This window comes from Magnolia sinica, chromosome 17 (genome assembly GCF_029962835.1).
Source record: "Magnolia sinica isolate HGM2019 chromosome 17, MsV1, whole genome shotgun sequence".
Taxonomy (NCBI): Eukaryota; Viridiplantae; Streptophyta; class Magnoliopsida; order Magnoliales; family Magnoliaceae; genus Magnolia; species Magnolia sinica.
The window spans coordinates 29,862,380-29,882,281 of NC_080589.1; the positions used below are offsets into that span (position 1 = coordinate 29,862,380).

The window sequence follows — 19,902 nt, forward strand, 5'->3', positions numbered from 1 at the left end:
TCTCTTAGAGATTTGGTATCGTTTCGTTTTAGGACTCCAGCCGATTCCGAGATCTTCGGGATCGGGGATCTTTTTACTAGATTTTCGAGACAGTATTTCCATTTACACCGTCTTTTCCTTGCTTGGCTCAGCCCTAACCGACTCTAGTGACGAGTGGGCCTCGATTGGCTATAAGGATAAACTTATTCGCCATCTGTCGGATGAAATGGAACCGATCCATGATCGATGTTCTTTCTTAATCCGATAGCCGACTTTGTAACCGACCTAATTTGAGTCGGTTTTATGGTCGATCGAGTGGCTTCTAAGTTTTGGGCCTTGATCGGCTTCTTTAGATGTTGCTGTCTCATTTACCGAGTCAACTCTATATATCTTACATGCTTTGCCTTGTGGCTTATGACTTAATAAGCTTTGGTCGAGATTCATTCATCGGAACCCGAGCTAAGTCTCTCCCTTAGGCATTTAGTTTATTTGCCTCGGTCGGGCTTGTTGCCTCGGAATCCCGGACAGTATCAGTAGAGTTGGTCCATTCCATAACTGGGTCTTCGAACTTGTCATAATTTTTTTCACGTCTTGAGGCTTACCTTAATTTTGGGTTCAAAGCAAAGTAACTGATGAGGAGTTGGAACACCCTGATCCATAGCTCAAGTGGGCAGACTGAGTGAAAGATACCTCGTTTCAAGGTCTCGGTATCAATCCCTGGTCTCGTGAATGTTCCAGCTAACCAACTCTCGGTTTGCACAACACAAGTAACACCACGGGTACCCAACGCGTTACCTGGGCGCGGCTCATAATTGATGCTTCACGAGATGGCTAAAGTGGGACCCACAGTTTCATTTAAATTTCGTGTTCGATGTCACCGAGCTTTTTTCTCTGCCAAGCACACGTGCCATCCGATCAAACAGGATAAAATTTTTGATACTCTGGCAGTTAGATGGATGACACACAGGCAGTTGGAAATTTCTTCCAAGATTGAACACGTGGCATACAAATAGTCAAACAAAACCGTTCAAATTATGGTCCCAATTTAGATGTATTATGACTCAAAACTTAAACTTACTCGATGGTCTGATTATTGGATTTGTGGACATTTATTAAACCGGCTATAGGTTAAAATATCCAACGGTCTTAATCTCAAACAAGAGTCCAGAGGCTAGTATTTTCCAAATATTTTGATCGTCGGACTGTGAGTTGAGGATAGTGGATTACACAGTATAATCGTTTTGTTTGAGTTAATTTATGATACGTATATAATTTCTGAGTACCTGCGTATCAAGCATCATACAGCCCAAGTATCAAATCAAAACTGTAATAGGAAAAAGATAAGAGCTACCACTCCACAGTTCTTGAGTCTCGGAATCTCTCTCTCTCTCCGTCTCTCTGTTGAATCCACCCTGCGAAATTAGTAGTAATTTCAATGCGTCTGAGAAATCCCAAAGAAGAATGGTAATGATGGCGACCCTCTATCGTTTCCCAAGTAACTGCCTCACTTCACGGAATGAGCTCTCCTCTTCCTCTTTCGTTGCTGTCACTGTCCCCCTTGTCAAGATGGAAGAACACCTACATCTTCCTGTTCCATCTTTCAGCTGCCCTCGTACAATAATGGCTTCTTCTGGCAAGAAATCCAGGTCATTTCACTTCTCTTCCTCATGCCTTTGCTTCTCCTCTCCTCACCATGTCTTAAAAAGCATGCATTTCCTTCCCCCATATTAGAGAAGGGATAGAGGATTATGGGGTTCTGCGGACGCCCAAATTTTGGTGATCCGGACCGTTCATCTTATGGGCTTCACAGTTGACGGAAGGTTTGCCAGACTCCTCCCACTTTGGAAGATGAACGCTTATCCAGGCCATTCATATGATGGGCCACATGTGCAGGATGTCCTAAGTGGGCCCCTATCGGCTCATACGTGTAAATTAGTTTTTACAATTTCTATGTATAACCTTTGTTTTGAAAACTAGTTTTAGTGGTCGTTTGGATGCCTGTAACTTGTGTAAAATGTAAGAAAGTTATGGGTAACTTTCCTACATTGAAAGTGAAGTGAGTTGAAATGTGGTTTATATAAGACTCTTCCTATATATCTATTGCTTAAGATTCCACTATATAAATGGTGGTCTAGTGAGGTGCGAAGCACTGAGCAGGCACGTGGGCAGTGGGCTGTAGCGCTGCTTGTGGTGCACTTGGCATGTGCACGGCAAGGCGGAGCCAGGCTGTGCTACAGGGCCTCCATCACGACCCCACTTTTTTTCTTTTCTTTTCTTTTCCTGTTGAACTTATCTGTTGGGCCTCAAGCCCAATGAGGTGCATGGCAGGTCATAGTCTCCAGGCTCAGCTGGGGATCTGAGAGGTCTATCGACCTAGAAGCATCCTGTAATTACTGCACTGGACTGGGACTGTATTTTATTAACTGCATAGTTAATATCCTTATATAAGAGAAGATGGAGATAGGTGTTGGAACCACTTCAACTTTATTTTCCTTCCTTTCAATTCATTTTGGGCATATAGAGCAAAGGTCGGGTATCGTGTCTTCGCTGAGTAGTGCAAGCTCGCTGGAAGATTGGATCGAGCAATGCTTAATTGAATCTCGAGGGTTGTGTGGCAGAATCCCTTGAACATTTGGGAGGCTTCGACTGTCTTCAAGAAGAGTAAAACAATATGCACCATTAACCCACTCTTGATATTCTGTGAGTGCAAGGACTGTTTTCATCGGTGGGAATAAAAGACAGTTAATGCTCAAATAACTCAAAATTGCTTTTGTTCTCACTAAGGTCTGTTTTACTATTCCTAATGTTCCCAATGCCTTGGATGAGGAAGTTCTTGTTGCTAAAGATAAGGTACATAAATTGATTGATGGCGATCACATATGTTGTTGTTGTGGGAAAAACCAAACTGACTTGATGTATGAGACACATGGCAGAGGGCCATCAAAGCGGACCCCCTGAACCACCAATGTGTCTACTACCAGGGAAGCTGAGCAGAATAAGAAAACCTGATAGCCGAGCCAAAGCATCTAATCGAGCTCTGTACTAACTACTAAGATTCATCAATTGACCCTAACTTCGAATACTGATCTCAGCCTTGACCTCGACCTCGGATCAGAAAGATTCGGAGAGAATCTTGCAATGTATAAAGATAGGATCAATTCGACAAGGTCATCGTCGAAAATCATGCCGATCGAGGCAAAATTAGAGATATTTTCAAGAGCAGATTTCGACTTCAATACGGGCCCCTCCAGCGTATTCGACAAATCTACTCAGATACGCGGAAGTCCTATAAATACACCATCCCGCTCTAGGGAAAAGGTACGCATAAAAATCCCGACTCTAGCCACACCCACTTTAGGTTCATCTACCTAACTTATGCATCGAAATGTTCCCGGCCACAATTAGCGCCCCCATTGTTTGTTGTCTTTCCAATAAGTATAGGTGATCATGGTCCATGGGTGGAGCTGCGGGTTTAACCAAATCTAAGTAATAACAGTTTGACTTTGTCTGTGGAAATCGACAACAAAGCCATTAAAGGTTCCCTTCAACACCAACAAGCTAGATCACTCTTTTACTTCTCCCATCTAGATGGTTAAGGGAAAAAGGAGAGCATTGGCCACTGTTGCTGAGCCAATATCGGAAGAACAACCTAAAGACCCTTAGGCCTCGTGGTCAAGCCCCTAGCCCGACCCTCTTCCGATGATCGCATAGAAATCTCGGAATAGGGGAAGTCAGCTCATCTCCTTGGAGAATCAAGTCGAAACTCTAACTGACAATATTGACTACATCATGAGAATATTAAAAAGACAACACCCTCTCCCCGATGACCAAAACATTGAATTGGGAGCAACGACCGAGCAATCTCGCCGTCTGCTTTTACCTCTCGAATCGCATGTAGTGAAAGATCGACCAACAAGGAGTAGGTGTGTTCTCACACAAACTTTGGGAACAACCGAGCTTGCTGAGTCAGATCTGCGACGTACTTTGGAGAAGAGAAGGCGAGCTCGAAGGAAAGCCCCAAAAGTCATGGTAGGGAATGATGTTCCATGGGAGGCAGAACTGAAGGAAATCCGACATCAGCTCGGGGACATCCAACAGACCTGCAGGGCTAAGGCCCCTGTCACTGTGGATGCCCTGCTCGAAGAAACCGAGCCCCCATTTATAGATGACATTATGAAATCCCACCTACCATCTCGGTTCCGAATACCCCAGATAACTCCCTACTCAGGATCAGGGGATCCGGCTGACATCTAGAGTCTTTCCGAGCATGGATGGAACTCCATGACGCTTCTGAACCTGTAATGTGTAGGACATTCTCCCTAACATTATTAGGGGCTACACGGAAATGGTCTCATCTAAAGTCAAACAGGTCGCTACAGAATACCAAGCTAGAGGAGAGAGAACGATCGCATATCTATAAAAAGCACTGGACTTGCTCAAAGAATTCGACAAGTATGAGGTCATTTTGGTCCCCAGGTCAGAAAATTCCAAAGCAGACGCCCTAGCCAAGTTGGCTACAACAGTTGACGATGACCTCGCCAGGATTGTACCGATCGAATTCTTGCCCAAGCCCAGTATTAGCTAGCCCGTCCAAAAGGAGACCCTCCCGATAAACCAATCGCCAAGCTGGATGGACCTAATCGTGCGCTTCCTGCAACAGGGCGAGCTGCTCGAGGATAAATTGGAAGCCCGCAAAATAAAAAATAGGTCATCTCAGTATGCGATTATGGGAGATGTCCTATACAAACGTGGCTTCTCATTGCCGTACCTAAGATGCTTACAACCCAATGAAGCCGAATATGTCCTAAATGAAGTTTATGAAGGTGTTTGCGGAAACCATTCAAGCGGAAGAGCCCTAGCCCAGAAGGTGATTCGACAATGATACTATTGGCCGACCATCCATGAAGATGCAAAGTAATACACAAGTAAAGGTGACAAGTGCTAGCACTGTAGTACCTCAACGACCACTCGAGCAAATGACCCCCATGAGCAGTCCCTGGCCTTTCGCACAGTGGGGGATCGGCATCATAGGACCTCTGCCGATGGGCAAGGGATGGACTAAATTTGCCATTATCGCTGTTGACTACACCAAATGGGCCGAGACCAAGCCCTTAGCTAAGTTTACCGAGTAAAAGACTACCGACTTCATCTGAAAGAACATCATTTGTAGGTGCGGTATTCCCCACACCATTGTTACTGACAACAAGAGGTAGTTCAACAACGCTCATTTTTGAGGACTATGTGAAAAGCTCAGCATTCACAATGCCTTCGCTTCACCTTGGCACCCCAGGCTAATGGACAAGTGGAAGCTATCAATAAAATTATAAAAAACCACTTAAAAATCAAGCTCGAAAAATTCAAAGGAACTTGGGCGGATGAGCTGCCACATATCTTATGGGCGTACCAAACCACGGCCTGTTCAATGATTGGGGAAACCCCATTCTCCCTGGCCTTTGGCGTAGAAGTAGTGGTCCCAGTTGAGATCGAGATACCCTTGGCATGAACCAAGCTGTTTGACATGGGAGAAAAGATGCGCAGCTAGCTTTGGGTCTAGATCTGATTGAAGAATTAAAAGAAAAGGTGCAACTGAAGGTCGCCGCTTATCAATATAAGGCTGCTCAGCATTATAACACAAGGGTTAAAACATGCATATTCCAAGTGGGAGACTTAGTCCTCTGAGAAATCTTCCAAAACACTAAGGAACCCGGCTTAGGAGCCGTGGGACCAAATTGAGAAGGACCCTACAAGGTAACTAGTATAGTCCGCCCAGGGATGTATCGACTAGAAGACATAGAGGGTCAACTCTTACCCCATCCATGAAATGTCGAGCACCTAAAAATCTACTATCAATAATGGCAGACCCAGAGAAAATCTACAACGTTTCGACTGTTCATCTCAGGAACAAACTATTGACCATTGACTGATTACTACATGTAAGAAACCCCCCTTATAAAGGAATAAAGCAATCGTCTAGTATTGTGGTATTCTTCTTATTGTTTCGTGTGCACTTGTGTGGTGGAGACAATTTTTGCATCATTTTGAAGCAATCGTCCAGCATTGTATTCTTCTTATTGTTTTGCTTTTCTAAGTTCTTCCCATGTTTTAAATGGATGCAAAGAGTGATACTAAAGGTAATCTCCTGACTCCATTTGAGTATATGTACCTCCAAATCACAATGATCAACTTGAATGGTGCAAACTATTTGCAATGGGCCAGAAGTTGAAGTTGAAGACAGAAGTTGAAGTACTTGAAGTTGCCCATACCTAATGAAAAATCTACCAATTATGAAGATTGGATGGCATACGATGATCAAATTAGAGCTTTGTGTGGAAGAGTATGTAGCAATAATGTCATGTTCTCCAAAACAATGAAAGAAATTTGGGTTTATCAAGTAGATGTACTCAAGTGAAAATAACTTAACTCTTATAGATAAGTTGTCTCAGAAGATCTTTGAGCTTCAACAAGGTGATATGAGTGTAGGAGGGTGCTATTAGAAATTGCTAGGTATGTGGGAAGAACTGAATATATATAAACTTTTGTCATATGATTATGAGGTTATGACTTATGAGACAACAAAGAGAGGAATTTTGTGTCACTAAATTTTTCTATCGTTCACGTTCCTAGTTCGAGCCATTGTGAGTTTAGATTCTTGATGGTAGCGAGGTTCCATCGGTTACTAAGGCATTTACATGCATTCACGTGAGTTTAGTGTGGACACCATGCATTCAATCACTCATGATAGACCTATTTTTCTAACTTTCTCTGGTAGAGGGAATGGAGGAAGTCATGGTGGATGATTTGGTCACGTAAATTTAGGCAGAGGTCGTGGTAGAGATTTTGGTGGAGGTTGTGGTAGAGGCCGTGGAGGTCGGAAATATACTCATTGTGGGTTTCCTAGTCACAATTGATACATGCGGGGATCTTAGTGGTAAACAAGCTTGGGCAACCCATGCTCATACCTAAGATGACAGTTTAGAGGGTCATACTACCAGGTTTGAGTGTCATGCAACGTGATCCGTCTCTTCCCATTTCAAACCGAGTACTACAATTGATGCAATTACTTTGTTTGACTGAGGATGAGCATTGCAAGATGTTAAAGGATCATTCAGATCTGACGTCCTCTACTGCCACACTCGCTCAATCATGAATGACAATCTGGCTTCTTCCAAACTTATTCCTTGGGTTATGGATTTAGGAGTTTCAGATCATTCCTCCATTCCATACTTTCCATTTCTACAATATCACGTGTTAACAGTAGGCTAGAAGAATTTCTAGATAATATACAATTTCCCACACATGTCGTGAGAGAGATACCACAACAAATAAAGTGACGGAAGCAGTGTAGGAGCAAGCTAAGGTTGTTAAGGATCAAACAGGAGATGGGAGGAGGGAGGTTTGAAACACAATGATAGTGAAATTTACCCTTTTAAAGGCCACCTCTTGATAAAGTGTTAACCATCGATTTGTTGCGTACTAGGAGGATGATGATTATGAATCTATGCTTTGTGTCTTAAGGACACTGAGTCAGTTTACCACCTGTTCATCTATTGTGACTTCATGGCTAGAATCTAGAGGATTATTTTGGCTATGTTGATCTACAATGGTCCATATTGAGCTCTTTTGAAGCTTTGGAGAAAACTTGGAATTGGGAGAGTTTAGGGTAGAAGAAAGAGACAGTTGTGGCATTTATCTTTACTTGCAATTATATGGTCTGTCTGGAAGGAACATAATAACGGAATCCTCAATGACAAGTTGGTCAATTTGGAAGTGGAGTTCCACATGGAGAAAGGTTGAGTTGGCATCATGAGCATTGGGGCTCACCCTTTTCAAGGTTTGCAGAAGGGAAGATAGTTTGAGCCTTCTGGGAGGCTTTTCTTGATCCTTGTAAGTTTGCGATGGGATGATATCTCACCCTCCCTCATCCTCTCTTCTGCTTAAGTGATTTATACTCCTTTGAAAAAAAATTCACACCCATGTTCAAAATGTCTGTTTCAGCAATGCTTTCTAAACATATTAAATTTTTTGAAAGGTAACAAATTTTATTGAGAAACTCTCCACAACGAGAAAAGAAAACAAAGCCCAGGAAAAAGAGCAAAAGCAAAACCCCACAACTAACAAGAAGGGAACAACACCGCTAGCCTAATCGAGCCAGCGTTTCCCATTCCTTAACAAGACCATTGACTTTACAAATGACCTCATTGACTCCCATATCCATGTTCCTATAGCATCTAGCATTTCTGGCTTCCTAGATCGTCCAAAGGCCTGTGATGAGAATTTGTCTCCAAAGGATTTTCCTGGACTGGTCCGGGCAACCTCCATGCCAAGCTCAAAGCGGCCCCCCAATCGATCCCGACATCACCCAATCAACTTTAAATGAAGAAGCAACATGGCTCCAAACAAAGGTCGCAAATGAGCAATGTATGAAGAGATGGTCGATGGATTCCTCACTTTAGAGGCACATGAGACAAACGTTGGGGAGGATCAAGGATCTTCTCTGGAGATTATCGATTGTTAGGATCCTCTTGTAGCCCACTAACCAAACGAAAATTGTCACTTGGGGGGAGCCCCATAAAACAAAAAATGAAACAGATGAGGACCCATGCGAGTAGAAGGATGAGAGCATAAAGCAATGAGAGATCGGACTGAAAAAATTTCGGACTGATTCCTGGACTAGCTCATTGGGTCTTTAATGGATAAGTTGGGAGTAACTTTCATGAGGATGTGCAACATCTCAGCAAAACTGGCAACCTCGTTATCCGTTAAGTTCTTGCGACATGGGGGAGCCCACATTGCCTTCCTGCCAACCATCGAGAAGCACTTTGACATGAAGATAGAATGGTCAGGAGCAAGACGAGCAATTCTGGGGAATAGAGCCTGAAGAGTCTGATCCCTGCACCATATGTCAGTCCAGAACCGGATACGAGATCCATCCCCCAACTGAAAAGAAATACCCCTGCAAACCATACTCTCAGTGGCCGCCACCCCTTTACAGATTGAAGATGCCCTGTAGACGGCCGCTCTCCTCACAAACCAACCACTAGCTTGAGTACCATACTCGCTAGCTATTTGTTCCCTCCAAAAAACTCCGGCCTCCGAGCTGAATCTCCAAATCCACTTGCCCAATAAAGTGACGTTCATGTCCCCAAGTGATCTAAGGCCAACTCCTCCCGCCCTAACTGGTTTTTAAACTTCTTCCAATTTGAGGAGATGGAATCTCCTACCTTCATTAACACCTCTCCAAAGAAAGTCTCTCCTCATCTTTTCCATCCAATCTAGAACTGATTTGGGACACTCGAAGAGGGACATGAAGTAGACAAGCATATTAGAGAATGCCGTTTTAACGAGGGTTAAACGCCCGCCCAAAGAATGTATCAGCATCTCCAAGAAATAAGCTTCCTATATACTCTTTCAATGACTCTATCCCATAAGTACTTGGACGGCTTTTCAATGCAAAGCAGCAGCCCCAAATACAAAGAGGGAAAAGACCCAGCTTTGCATCCAAAAATGTTCGCAAGATGGGAAAGTCTCTTTTTTTCCTATGTGAATACCCAACATTTCTGATTTAGCCACATTGATCTTCAACCCAGAGACTGCCTCAAAACATACAGTTAATTTGCGGAGATCGTCAACTTCCTCTTCTTTCGTGTCACAAAATAGAAGTGTGTCATTGCATACTGAAGGTGAGAGATTTGCTCTGCGTGGGTTGCCACGTTGAATCCGGTAAACATGCCATTTTCCACTCCTTTTCGAAGCATCATATTGAGAACTTCCCCAATCACTACAAGCAAATATGGGGACAAAGGATCGCCTTGCCTAAGTCCTCTGGAAGCTGAGAAATAACCCTGAGGAGAACCATTAACCATAACCGAAAACAAAGCTGATTGAGTGCACGCTCTCATCCACTTTCTCCATCTTTGACTGCAGCCCAATCTATCTAGCACATAGTCAAGGAATTCCTAGTCTACATGATCATAACCCTTCTCTATGTCTAACTTGCAAACCAGGCCAATTCTCTTCTCCCTATGTCTTGAGTCAATACATTCATGAGCTACTGGAGCACTATCGGATATCTGTCTTCCGGCCACAAATGCACCTTGATATTCAGAAATGACTTTCGATAGGACTTTCTTAGATCTTAGCCAAAATCTTGTATGGGCCTCTAATCAAACTGATCAGTCTAAAATCCTTCAAGCGATCTGCCCCTTCCAATTTCAGAATGAGGGCAATGAAGGTAGCTTCAAGCTCGCATGAGAGACAATTCCGATTTGAAAATTCCCCTAGAAAGTCCATGACGTCCTTTTTAAGAATTCTCCAGAATCTTTGAAAGAAGAAAATGGGGAAGCCGTCTGGACCCAGCGCTTTGTCCCCACGCATCAATCTCAGGGCATCTGTTACCTCCTCTTCCAAGAAGGGCTTTTGCAGATCAATGGCTTCTTCCGCTGAAATCTTTGTAAACTCCAATTGATTGAGGCGGGGCCTCTCCCACTGATCTCCAGATAGTAAGTCTTTGTAGAAAGAAATGATCGATTCGCAAATTTGCTCCTTTTTTGAAATGAGAACCCCATTAACCACCAAAGAAGAGATTCTATTACTACGAGCTCGAGAGCTAGCTATGCTATGGAAAAAAAAAAAACGAGTATTCTTGTCTCCTTCTTTGAGCCACAACACTCTAGATCTCCGACGCATTTTATCTCTTCTTTGGCCTGCTTGGCATAATTGAAAGAGAGTTCCTCCCTTTTAGTTCTCTCTTCCTCTGAAAGCTCGCTACCCTCCTCAATCAGGTCCAGCTCATGAATATCTGCTGCAATCTTGTCAAACTCTTCCTCTCGCGGCCATAGAACCTCTTTCTTCCATATTTTCCGCTTTTCCTTCAGCATTCTAAGCTTTCTGCTTAATCTGAAACCTGCATACCCTTCAACAAAGAAGGATTCCCACCATTCAACCACTAAATCCTCAAAACTGTCAATCTCTAACTAGGATTTCTCAAATCTGAAGGGGTCTTGGACCCCAATTTTTTGTCGGAACCTCCAAAATAATGGGATTATGGTCAGAGATGAATCTGGGGAGGGCCTGCTGTTTGATCAGAGGAAATCTGTCAATCCAGTTTGCTGAAACTAAAAATCTGTCCAAGCACGACAACACAGCAGGCTGTTGCCCCCTGGACCAAGTGAATTTTGATCCTCCAGGGGCATCTAATGGCATGAACTTATTTTAAAATTTCATCTTAACCCAATTTATATTTATGGATAAAAGATTTTTTTTTTTTGTTGTTGTGTGATTAATGAAGAAATTTCTAGTTCTAGGGGTTTTTGTTATAGCTAATCCATTATCTTTTACTTCAATTGTAATCCATTTAGTCCCAAGTAATGTTGCCTAGGTCAACAACCCCCTAAAATTTTTGCTTCAAATCACACAATTCAAATTTAATTTTTTATTAGGATCACTACTCTTACTGACCCAAAATTGTGATTCTCTACTCCAATCATTGATAAAGTCTCGATGTATATCTGTAATGAGAAGTATAGATTTATACTTTGATTTACACAATAGCATGCATACAACATAATAGTGTACCATGGATTTACATCATTTCATTATAAATTACAATATCAATTTCTATGCATCTCTATTGCCGTATGGTGTCATGCTTTGGAGTAATCGACACGATCCTACTAAGTGTACCATGGTTTGGGGGAAGTTGCATATGCTGCATACAGTGTACCCATTCCCTTACTATGTACCAGAGCACTAGGTAACCTTAGTCCCAAGCCCTGGCAAACAATAAGTGGAATTCTTTGATAGAATCCAATATGTTAAAACTGAGATTATACTGGATGGTTTGACTGGAACCAGTGAGCAAAAGGGAATGGGTTGTTTATTTTCATAAGGAAACCATTTGGGCCAAGTGAGTTTCCGGACCAATGGCCTGGACAGGTTTTTTTGAGCTGTTCACAGCACTTAGTTGCATTAGTTATTGAGGAAAAAAAACTATAGAAGGGGAAGCAATTAGGGTTGGTATTCAGTAACTTGGGTTTCCTTCTCTTATCCTCTGATGGCTTTTTGACACCCGCTCAAGTATTTGCACTGGCGTCCAATGGGGTATGTTTTTCGTCTTCTTCTTCTCTTTAAGCTACATAATGAACATTTTTTCATTATCTTTGATTCTTCTTCTTCTTCTTCTCTCTCTCTCTCTCTCTCTCTCTCTCTCTCTCTCTCTATTTATCTCTCTTTTATTTGAGATATTATATTTATACAATGCTCTGGTGGATCGTTCAATGGTAATTGCTTGGGTTTTCATATTTTAAAGTGAGGTTGTGGTTCTATGATCCAAAGTTCAAACTATTGACATGACTGGGGATGCCAATGTAGTAAAACTCCCGGTGATTGAAGACCCTAGATATATTTTTTCAGTTGAATGTGAACCATTTTTGCATGTTTTTTTTTTTTTTTTTTCATATTTTGGTTAAAGGCAATAAATCTTCCTTTCTTTTTCTTCTTCTTTCTTTCCTTCTTAAATTTATGAGTTTTATTTTTCTAATCGTTCTTAGCAAATGGTGTTTCCCTTCCTTGCATTCCTAATCTTCGGTGGTTCCTTCTCTTCCTAATCTTCTTTTCCTTCTTTCCTCTTTCCCTCTTTCCTTGGACAAAAACAACTTCTTATTAACCCTTTTCCCTTCACCCTTCATTCTTCAACAAGTGGTGGTTTCCTTCCCAACACAACTTATTAACCCTTTTTCCTCCAAGATTCATTCTTCTTTTTCATTCATTTTTTTTTAGAGTCGTGGAGCTTTTTCCTCATGATTTGTTGTGATTCACGAGAAGGGGTTGCCTGGGGGGGCTTTTTTTTAAAAAAATAAAAAATAAAAAATTTAAATTAGGCTTTTCCAGCATGTGTTGATGGATTTGAAGCCTCTTTGATATGTGGTTGAAGCCCTTGCTGATTTTGTTCGGTTGAAGATGTTGTTGGAAATTCTTATTCTATTCATTTTTTAAATAAATTTTCTTAGGGATTTTCTGTTTTTGCTGAATGGTTGGAGGTATTGCTGGAAGTTTAGGTTGAAGGTATTTGATTAGATTATCTCTTGTTGTGTGATGTGTGCTCGCCTCTTCTCACCAATTCCTTTAATGACTTGGTAGTTTCTTCGTTTTCGGGTTGGTCTAGCCAAGATATGTGATGTGATGAGTATTCATCTGGGTAGTTGACCCGAACCTGTTTATATACTAGACAATTAGTTGGTTTGGGCTTATTTGGACTGGCTGGTTGTCCTATCCTTAACTCAAACTTATGATTGTATTGGGCTTGTTTACTCTATGTAGTTGGCTTAGACTCGTTGTTTATATTGGACAGTTGGTTCATTCTTATTTGTTTCAGGTAGTTTTTCGGATTTCTGATATGATTGTGTCAGGCAGTTGGCCCAGCCTTGGTTGAGCTAGATAGTTGATCTAGACTTGTTTGTTTATATTGGATAGTTGCTTCATTCTTATTTGTTCTAGAGTTGTCCGGATTTATGATTGTGTTGGGCAATTAGCCTAACCTTCGTTGAGCTGGATAGTTGATCTAGACTCGTTCGTGTTGGATGTGTTTTGACTAAAAGCAAGTATCGAAGAAAGGAATATCCACATTCAATAATCAACAAAGGAAAATCGAAGAGCAAATACCATCACTCATTTTATTGATTCTGAGTTCTTATTACATCCCTCGCGTTGCCCTTGATTCCAAAACAAAGTACATTTAATCAATACAATGGAGAAACAATCTAATAGTTGATTTCGGTAGCATCGCGGCGTGCATATAATCCATCGCAATGATAGAGGAGTTGTGCGGGTCGAAATCCTTCACCCTGATATTCAAAGAATATCTGCATAGGAGGGCGAGTCGCAGCTGGATATGCAAAAATCGTACGACATATGGGTTGTCGGGAGCCCTTGTTGCGCGGCACGCAACAAGCCAGGCTCCTACATACTCGAATCTTCCTTCTTCCTTTCTCCCGAACTGCTACTCGTGGTTAGCGCTCCAACCCCTGACTTTGAGAGCTCCCGAGTGCTTCTAGAACTTCTCTGATGATGCGAATGAGAGAGGGAAGAGGGGTATTTATAGGCCTCCACACGTATGAGCTGTCAAAATCGCATAACAGAGTGTTGTTGTGCTGTCATGCCATGTACCCAGTGTTTCCATTGTCGATGAAAAATCAATAATATTGCCGATATGATCGGTGTCACTCGACCGGCGATACCGAAACAACAAAGATTCGTTACTCTTCTAATGTCAACGAAATATCGGAAAAAAATAGTTACCAACGACAACTTTCCCTACTATTTCAAAAAATCAAAATATATATAGAAAAAAAAATCTCTTACCTTTTTTTTTTTTTTTTTCTTAAAGTTTGCCTGCGTGAGTGGCTTTCAAATGGATTTGGTGGGCCAATCACGGCTGATAGTACTAGACTTTCAGAGGTAAGAAATCCTTTTTTTTTTTTTTTTTCTTTTGAAAAGAATAGATTTGAAAGAAACCCGATTTCGGCGAAGTTGAAGGGGATTTGGGTTGGGATTTGAAAAAAAAAGAGAAGTTTCGGTAGAGATATTCGGGATTTTTTTAATACAGAAAAAATGATTGAAATCGTCGTTTGAGGATTTCCAGAGAAGATGAGACGAAAGCTCTCTCTCTCTCTCAAAGAGAGTGAACTCGTTGCGACTTTGGCTTTAGAAAAGATGGTGCGGCCCTCATGGCAGGGCCCACCTTCATGTATTTATTTTTTGTCCATGCCATCCATAGCTTTTTCCATATCATTATAGGACACTAGCCCAAAAATGAAGCGGATCGAATTCTAAGGTGGACCATATTCTAAGAAAGAGTGATGGTTGAACCTCCATCATTAAAAACTTCTTCGGGCCCACCGTAATGTTTATTTGTCATCCAACCTATTGATAAGGTCACGTAAACCTGGATGAAGGGAAAAGAACAAATATCGGGTTGGTCCAAAACTTTTGAAACCCATGAGAAGGTTTTAATGGTCAATCACCGCTGTTTCATATGTGATGGTCCACCTAAGATTTGAATCTGCTTCATTTTTGAGATCATACCCTAAATTGATTTTTAAAAATAGATGGACGGCGTGGATATACAATAAATATCTCAAGGTGGGCCCCACCATAAGTGTCGAACTGTCTTGGGTCAGGCTAGGGCTGCAACTAATCCACTCTGCTCCCCTTACACCACTAGAACCACTAAGTGGGTGGGAGTCAGTAGGGTCCACCTTGATGTATGTACTACACATCCACACCATCCATATGTTTTTACAACTTATTTTAAGACATGCTACTAAAAATGAATCAAATACAAATCTCAAGTGGACTGCACCAAAAGAAACCGTGGTCATTGACGACCACCATTAAAAACTTTTTAGGGTCCACCGTAATGTTTATTGACTATCGAACCTATTGATAAGTTCATACAGATCTGGATGAAAGGGAAAAAAACAAATATCAGCTTGATCCAAAAATTTTGTGGCCCCCAAAAAGTTTTTAATTGCCAACAACCACTGTTTCGTATGGAGTGGTCCACGGCCACCTGTGCTTCATTTTTTAGGCCATCCCCTAGGATAAGGTGGCAAAACAGATGGACGGCACATATATAAAATTCATACATCGAGGTGGGCCCTACGGTCAGGGTCCCACCCAAATTGCTGGTTCCGGGTGGTAGTCAAGTTGCGCTCTTGTGGAGGATGGACTTTATGTCCATCCGTTCGATGGGGCCTACTGTGATGTTTGTGAGAAATCCACCCGGCCCATCCATTTTTCCAAAGAATTTGAGGACATGAGCCCCAAAATCACGCAGATCCCAAGCTTAAGTGGGCCACATGACATGAAACAATGAGGATTAAACGTCCCCATTGAAATATTCTTGGGGCCACAAAAGTTTGGTCCTTTTATTGGGGCTATTATTATTATTATTATTATTTTTCAAATCATCCCAGCAAGAATGGGACTATGAACGGTATGGATGTGATATAAACATCATGGTGGACTAGGGAGGTTTCAATCGTAGGCATTTTGTTGCACACTTTTCCCTGTCATGTGGTCCAATTGATTTTTGGATATGCCTGTTTTCAGGCTCAGGCCCAAACATGGTCTGGATAAACGGATGGACGGAGTGGATTTCTCACAAACTTCATGGTTAGCCCCACTGACAGGATGTGAGGGAAAGAAGACCTATTTACACACCAAAAAAATTTAAAATGAGTTTTATTATACTCTCACTTGCAATTAACCCTTCACGCACAGGCACTCGACATTGTACACGTGACATATATTTATTAAAAAGTAAATTGAATGGAATGAGTTGTTAAAACCATCCCATTTCATGAACTCTTGTTTTTAATAATACAACCATTAGATTTATTCATTTTAACCGTCTAATAAATGTCCACCAATCTCATACTGAGATAAGAAGATATGATAAAGTTTGGGTCTACTCAGATAACTACACTGAGTACCATAAATTGGACGGTTTAATTTGATTAATTGTATGCCACGTGTGCAACTTCTCAGTGCATGTGTATTGTCCGTGTCACACACTCATAAACACTTTGCCAGTATTTAACCATTGATCAAACGATGTGGGTCCCTAATCGTGGGGCCTACCTTGATGCCATGTATTCTTTTTACAATTTTTTATCCCTAAATATGTAAATGTGTATTTAGGCATGTCCTAAAGTTTCATTGAAAAATTTCATCATTTTTCCATGTTCTCCCAACTTCCGGTTATCAGCGATATTATCTGCGACAACGATATTAATTCTTTATCTCCGGCCAGCTAAACTTATAATGATAACAACAACTTGAACATTGCATGTACCCCTGTTGTGCGACCGCGCAATAGGTCATCTGTGCCAGAAACTATTTCTAGCCTCCTGACACTCATCCTGTAGACCCTTTCTTCATTTGCACGGCTGCACAACTCACCTCTGTTGTGCGACTGCGCAATAGAGCAATCTTCCGTGAAATTCTGCAACTTTTGTGCTTCAATAAATGCCCCCCTCGATCCTCCTTTGATTTTATTGTGAATCAAATGGGGGGATCGAGCCTTTTCCACATAAAAATCCTTTCTTAGTATTCTTTTGCATGACCGGGTCCACACAATAGGGTCAGGCCCTACTGTCTATATGTGTTGGCCTCCCTTTCCTCTTTCGGGTCATCATCATTCAGTTCAAGCTTTTTACTGCTGGGTGTGATGGTGGGTATGTCAGTCTTTTTATAGTACATTATCGTCACTTGGTGAACTGTCGAGTCTGAATTGCTTCACCAAGGATGAGGAATTACGGGCCGAAGCAGGGAATTGATTACATAGTGGAGAAGGATCATGCTCGATTGGAGAATCAGTTGCATATCAGAGAAGGATCATGCCTGAACGGAGGACTAGTTGCATAGTGGAGAAGGATCATGCCTGAACGGAGGAAAGACTGCATAGTGGAGAAGGGGATCATGCCCGAACGGAGGAACGACTACATAGTGGAGAAGGATCATGCCCATACGGAGGAACGACTGCATAGTGGAGTAGGATCATGCCCATACGGAGGAATGATTGCATAGTGGGGAAGGATCATGCCTGAATGGAGGAACGATTGCATAGTGGAGAAGGATCATGCCCAAATGGAGGAACGACTGCATAGCGGAGAAGGATCATGCCCATGCCCATGCCCATAGTCAAATGCATATGAAAATTTCTTCGCAGGTTTGTGTATGGCTCTCTTTTAGAGGAACCGGGGAGACCAAGAGAGCAACCTGTCGCAGCTACAACTCCGAACCCACAGAAAAAAGGTAGCGGCCTCTACAGAAGTGAGACCGTATATGTGCAGGGTAGTAAATATTAACAAGAAGGATGACATCGTAGACGAAGTCACTACGGTTGGTCAGAAGGCCTTACAAGATGTATTTACACCAATTGGCCAAGCGAACAATCCTGCAGAGGAAGAGGCACTCGATTATGGAGAATTTAGCTGCCTGCCAGTAGCTAACATCTTTATGACTTTTAGTGCCAACCATTCCCCTCTTCCTTGCTAGATATTGAGGGAAACGAAGCTTTTCATGCCGATGATGTAGGCAGTAGCGGCGACGCTGCCTTCTTTGGATAGGACTTTGTCTACGACATGCAACATGGAGGTTGGTTAAGATATGACAGTCTCTTCGGCGACCACCGGGGCAGATATCAATCGTAGAACGTGTTTTGACGAATGAGGCGAGAATTGCATCTTCCACAGTCTCGATTGCAACCACATGTGCAATTCATTTTCCCTCGGGACCTGCTGCTGTGATACCTCCGGCGACTCCAGCTTTGAGCACCATGGTCAGGGAATCATCTTTTAATGCTGCTCTCGTCGTTGCGGTCCTTGAGCTGCCAGATGTCCCTTAATCAGGAATGTCCTCTCAGCCATGACTTGTATATTTCAGGACTTTGAGCAATGGTCTCTCCTGCCAGGTCAGCCAAGATTAGCATTTTAGAGTTTCATAACTCTTAAATCCAATCCTGTGATGTTTTGACAATTTCGAAATAATTGCAATGTATTGACAATTCCAAAATAATTGTAATGTATTGACAATTCTAAATTAATCGTAAGTTTTGCACTTTCTAACAATTTTAGGCACATAAACTATGAACAATTTCCTTATATTTCGGCATGTAATTATAAGTGATTTTCAACCTGTATCAACTCATATTTCAATTGCACACTTCCCTTTAACTTGAAATATATTATATGACAATAATTTAGTCATTCTAATTTTTGCTTGTCAGCGTGTCTCACGTTGCATTCTCTGTCTTAGAGTTCAGTTAGTAGAATTAGGGCATCATATACAGTGAAAGCTCATAAGTAGTAAGAGGAAAAACAGTTTAAGCTCACAAGTGATTGGAGCGAACACAATTTATGCTCTTAAGTAATTGGAGTGAAAATAGTTTAAGCTCTTAAGTGATTGGAGCGAACACAGTTTAAGCTCTTGAGTGATTGGAGTGAACACGACACGGTTTAAGCTCTTGAGTGATTGGAGCGAACACAACACAGTTTAAGCTCTTGAGTGATTGGAGCGAACACAACACAATTTAAGCTCTTGAGTATTTGGAGCGAACACAACACATTTTAAGCTCTTGAGTGATTGGAGCGAACACAACACAATTTAAGCTCTTGAGTGATTGGAGTGAACACAACACAGTTTAAGCTCTTGAGTATTTTGAGCGAACACAACACTGTTTAAGCTCTTAAGTGATTGGAGCAAACACAGTTTAAGCTCTTTAAGTATTTGGAGTCTTCATAGTTTATACTCGAAAGTTGTTAGAGTCCTCACAGTTTATACTCGTAAGTTGTTGGAGTCCTTACAGTTTATATTTGCAAGTTGTTGGAGTCCTCACAATTTATACTCGTAAGTTGTTGGAACCCTCATAGTTTATACTAGTAAGTATTTGGAGTCTTCATAGTTTATACCCGCAAGTTATTGGACTCTTCACAGTTTATACTCGTAAGTTATTGGAGTATCACAGTTTATACTCGAAAGTTATTGGAGCCTCAAATATTTAGAAATTCGGGAATAATCGGCGATAGTCTCGCATATAATCAACGATAGTTTGGAATTTAATGGCACTCGATAATCATGCAGATATTTGGCGATAGTCCGGAAATAATTGGCGCTCGATAATCTCATAGATAATCGGCAATGTTTCGGAAATAATTGGCGCTCAATAATCTCGCAAATAATCGACAATGGTTTGGAAATAATTGGCGCTCAATAATCTCGCAGATAATTGGCGATAGTTTGGAAATAATTGGTGGTTGATAATCTTGCAGATAATCGGCAATGGTTTGGGAATAATTGATGCTCGATAATTTCGCAGATAATCGGTGATGGTCTGGAAATAATTGGTGATAGCCATTTCAG

At 41.6% G+C, this 19,902-nt stretch overlaps 1 protein-coding gene across 7 annotated transcripts in view; it reads left to right on the top strand.

Annotated features, from left to right (window-relative positions):
• Positions 1-1,350: 1,350 nt before the first annotated feature.
• LOC131230689 (protein PTST homolog 3, chloroplastic) overlaps positions 1,351-19,902 on the top strand; it is a 154,946-nt gene continuing 136,394 nt past the window's right edge. For 6 of the 7 annotated variants that reach the window (XM_058226607.1, XM_058226610.1, XM_058226608.1 and 3 more), the window contains exon 1: positions 1,351-1,625. In XM_058226607.1, the coding sequence (XP_058082590.1) occupies positions 1,441-1,625 (185 nt within the window). In that variant the 5' untranslated portion in view covers positions 1,351-1,440. Of the gene's footprint in view, positions 1,626-11,471; positions 12,079-19,902 lie in introns of those variants that run through there. The other variant, XM_058226609.1, reaches the window with a different exon arrangement.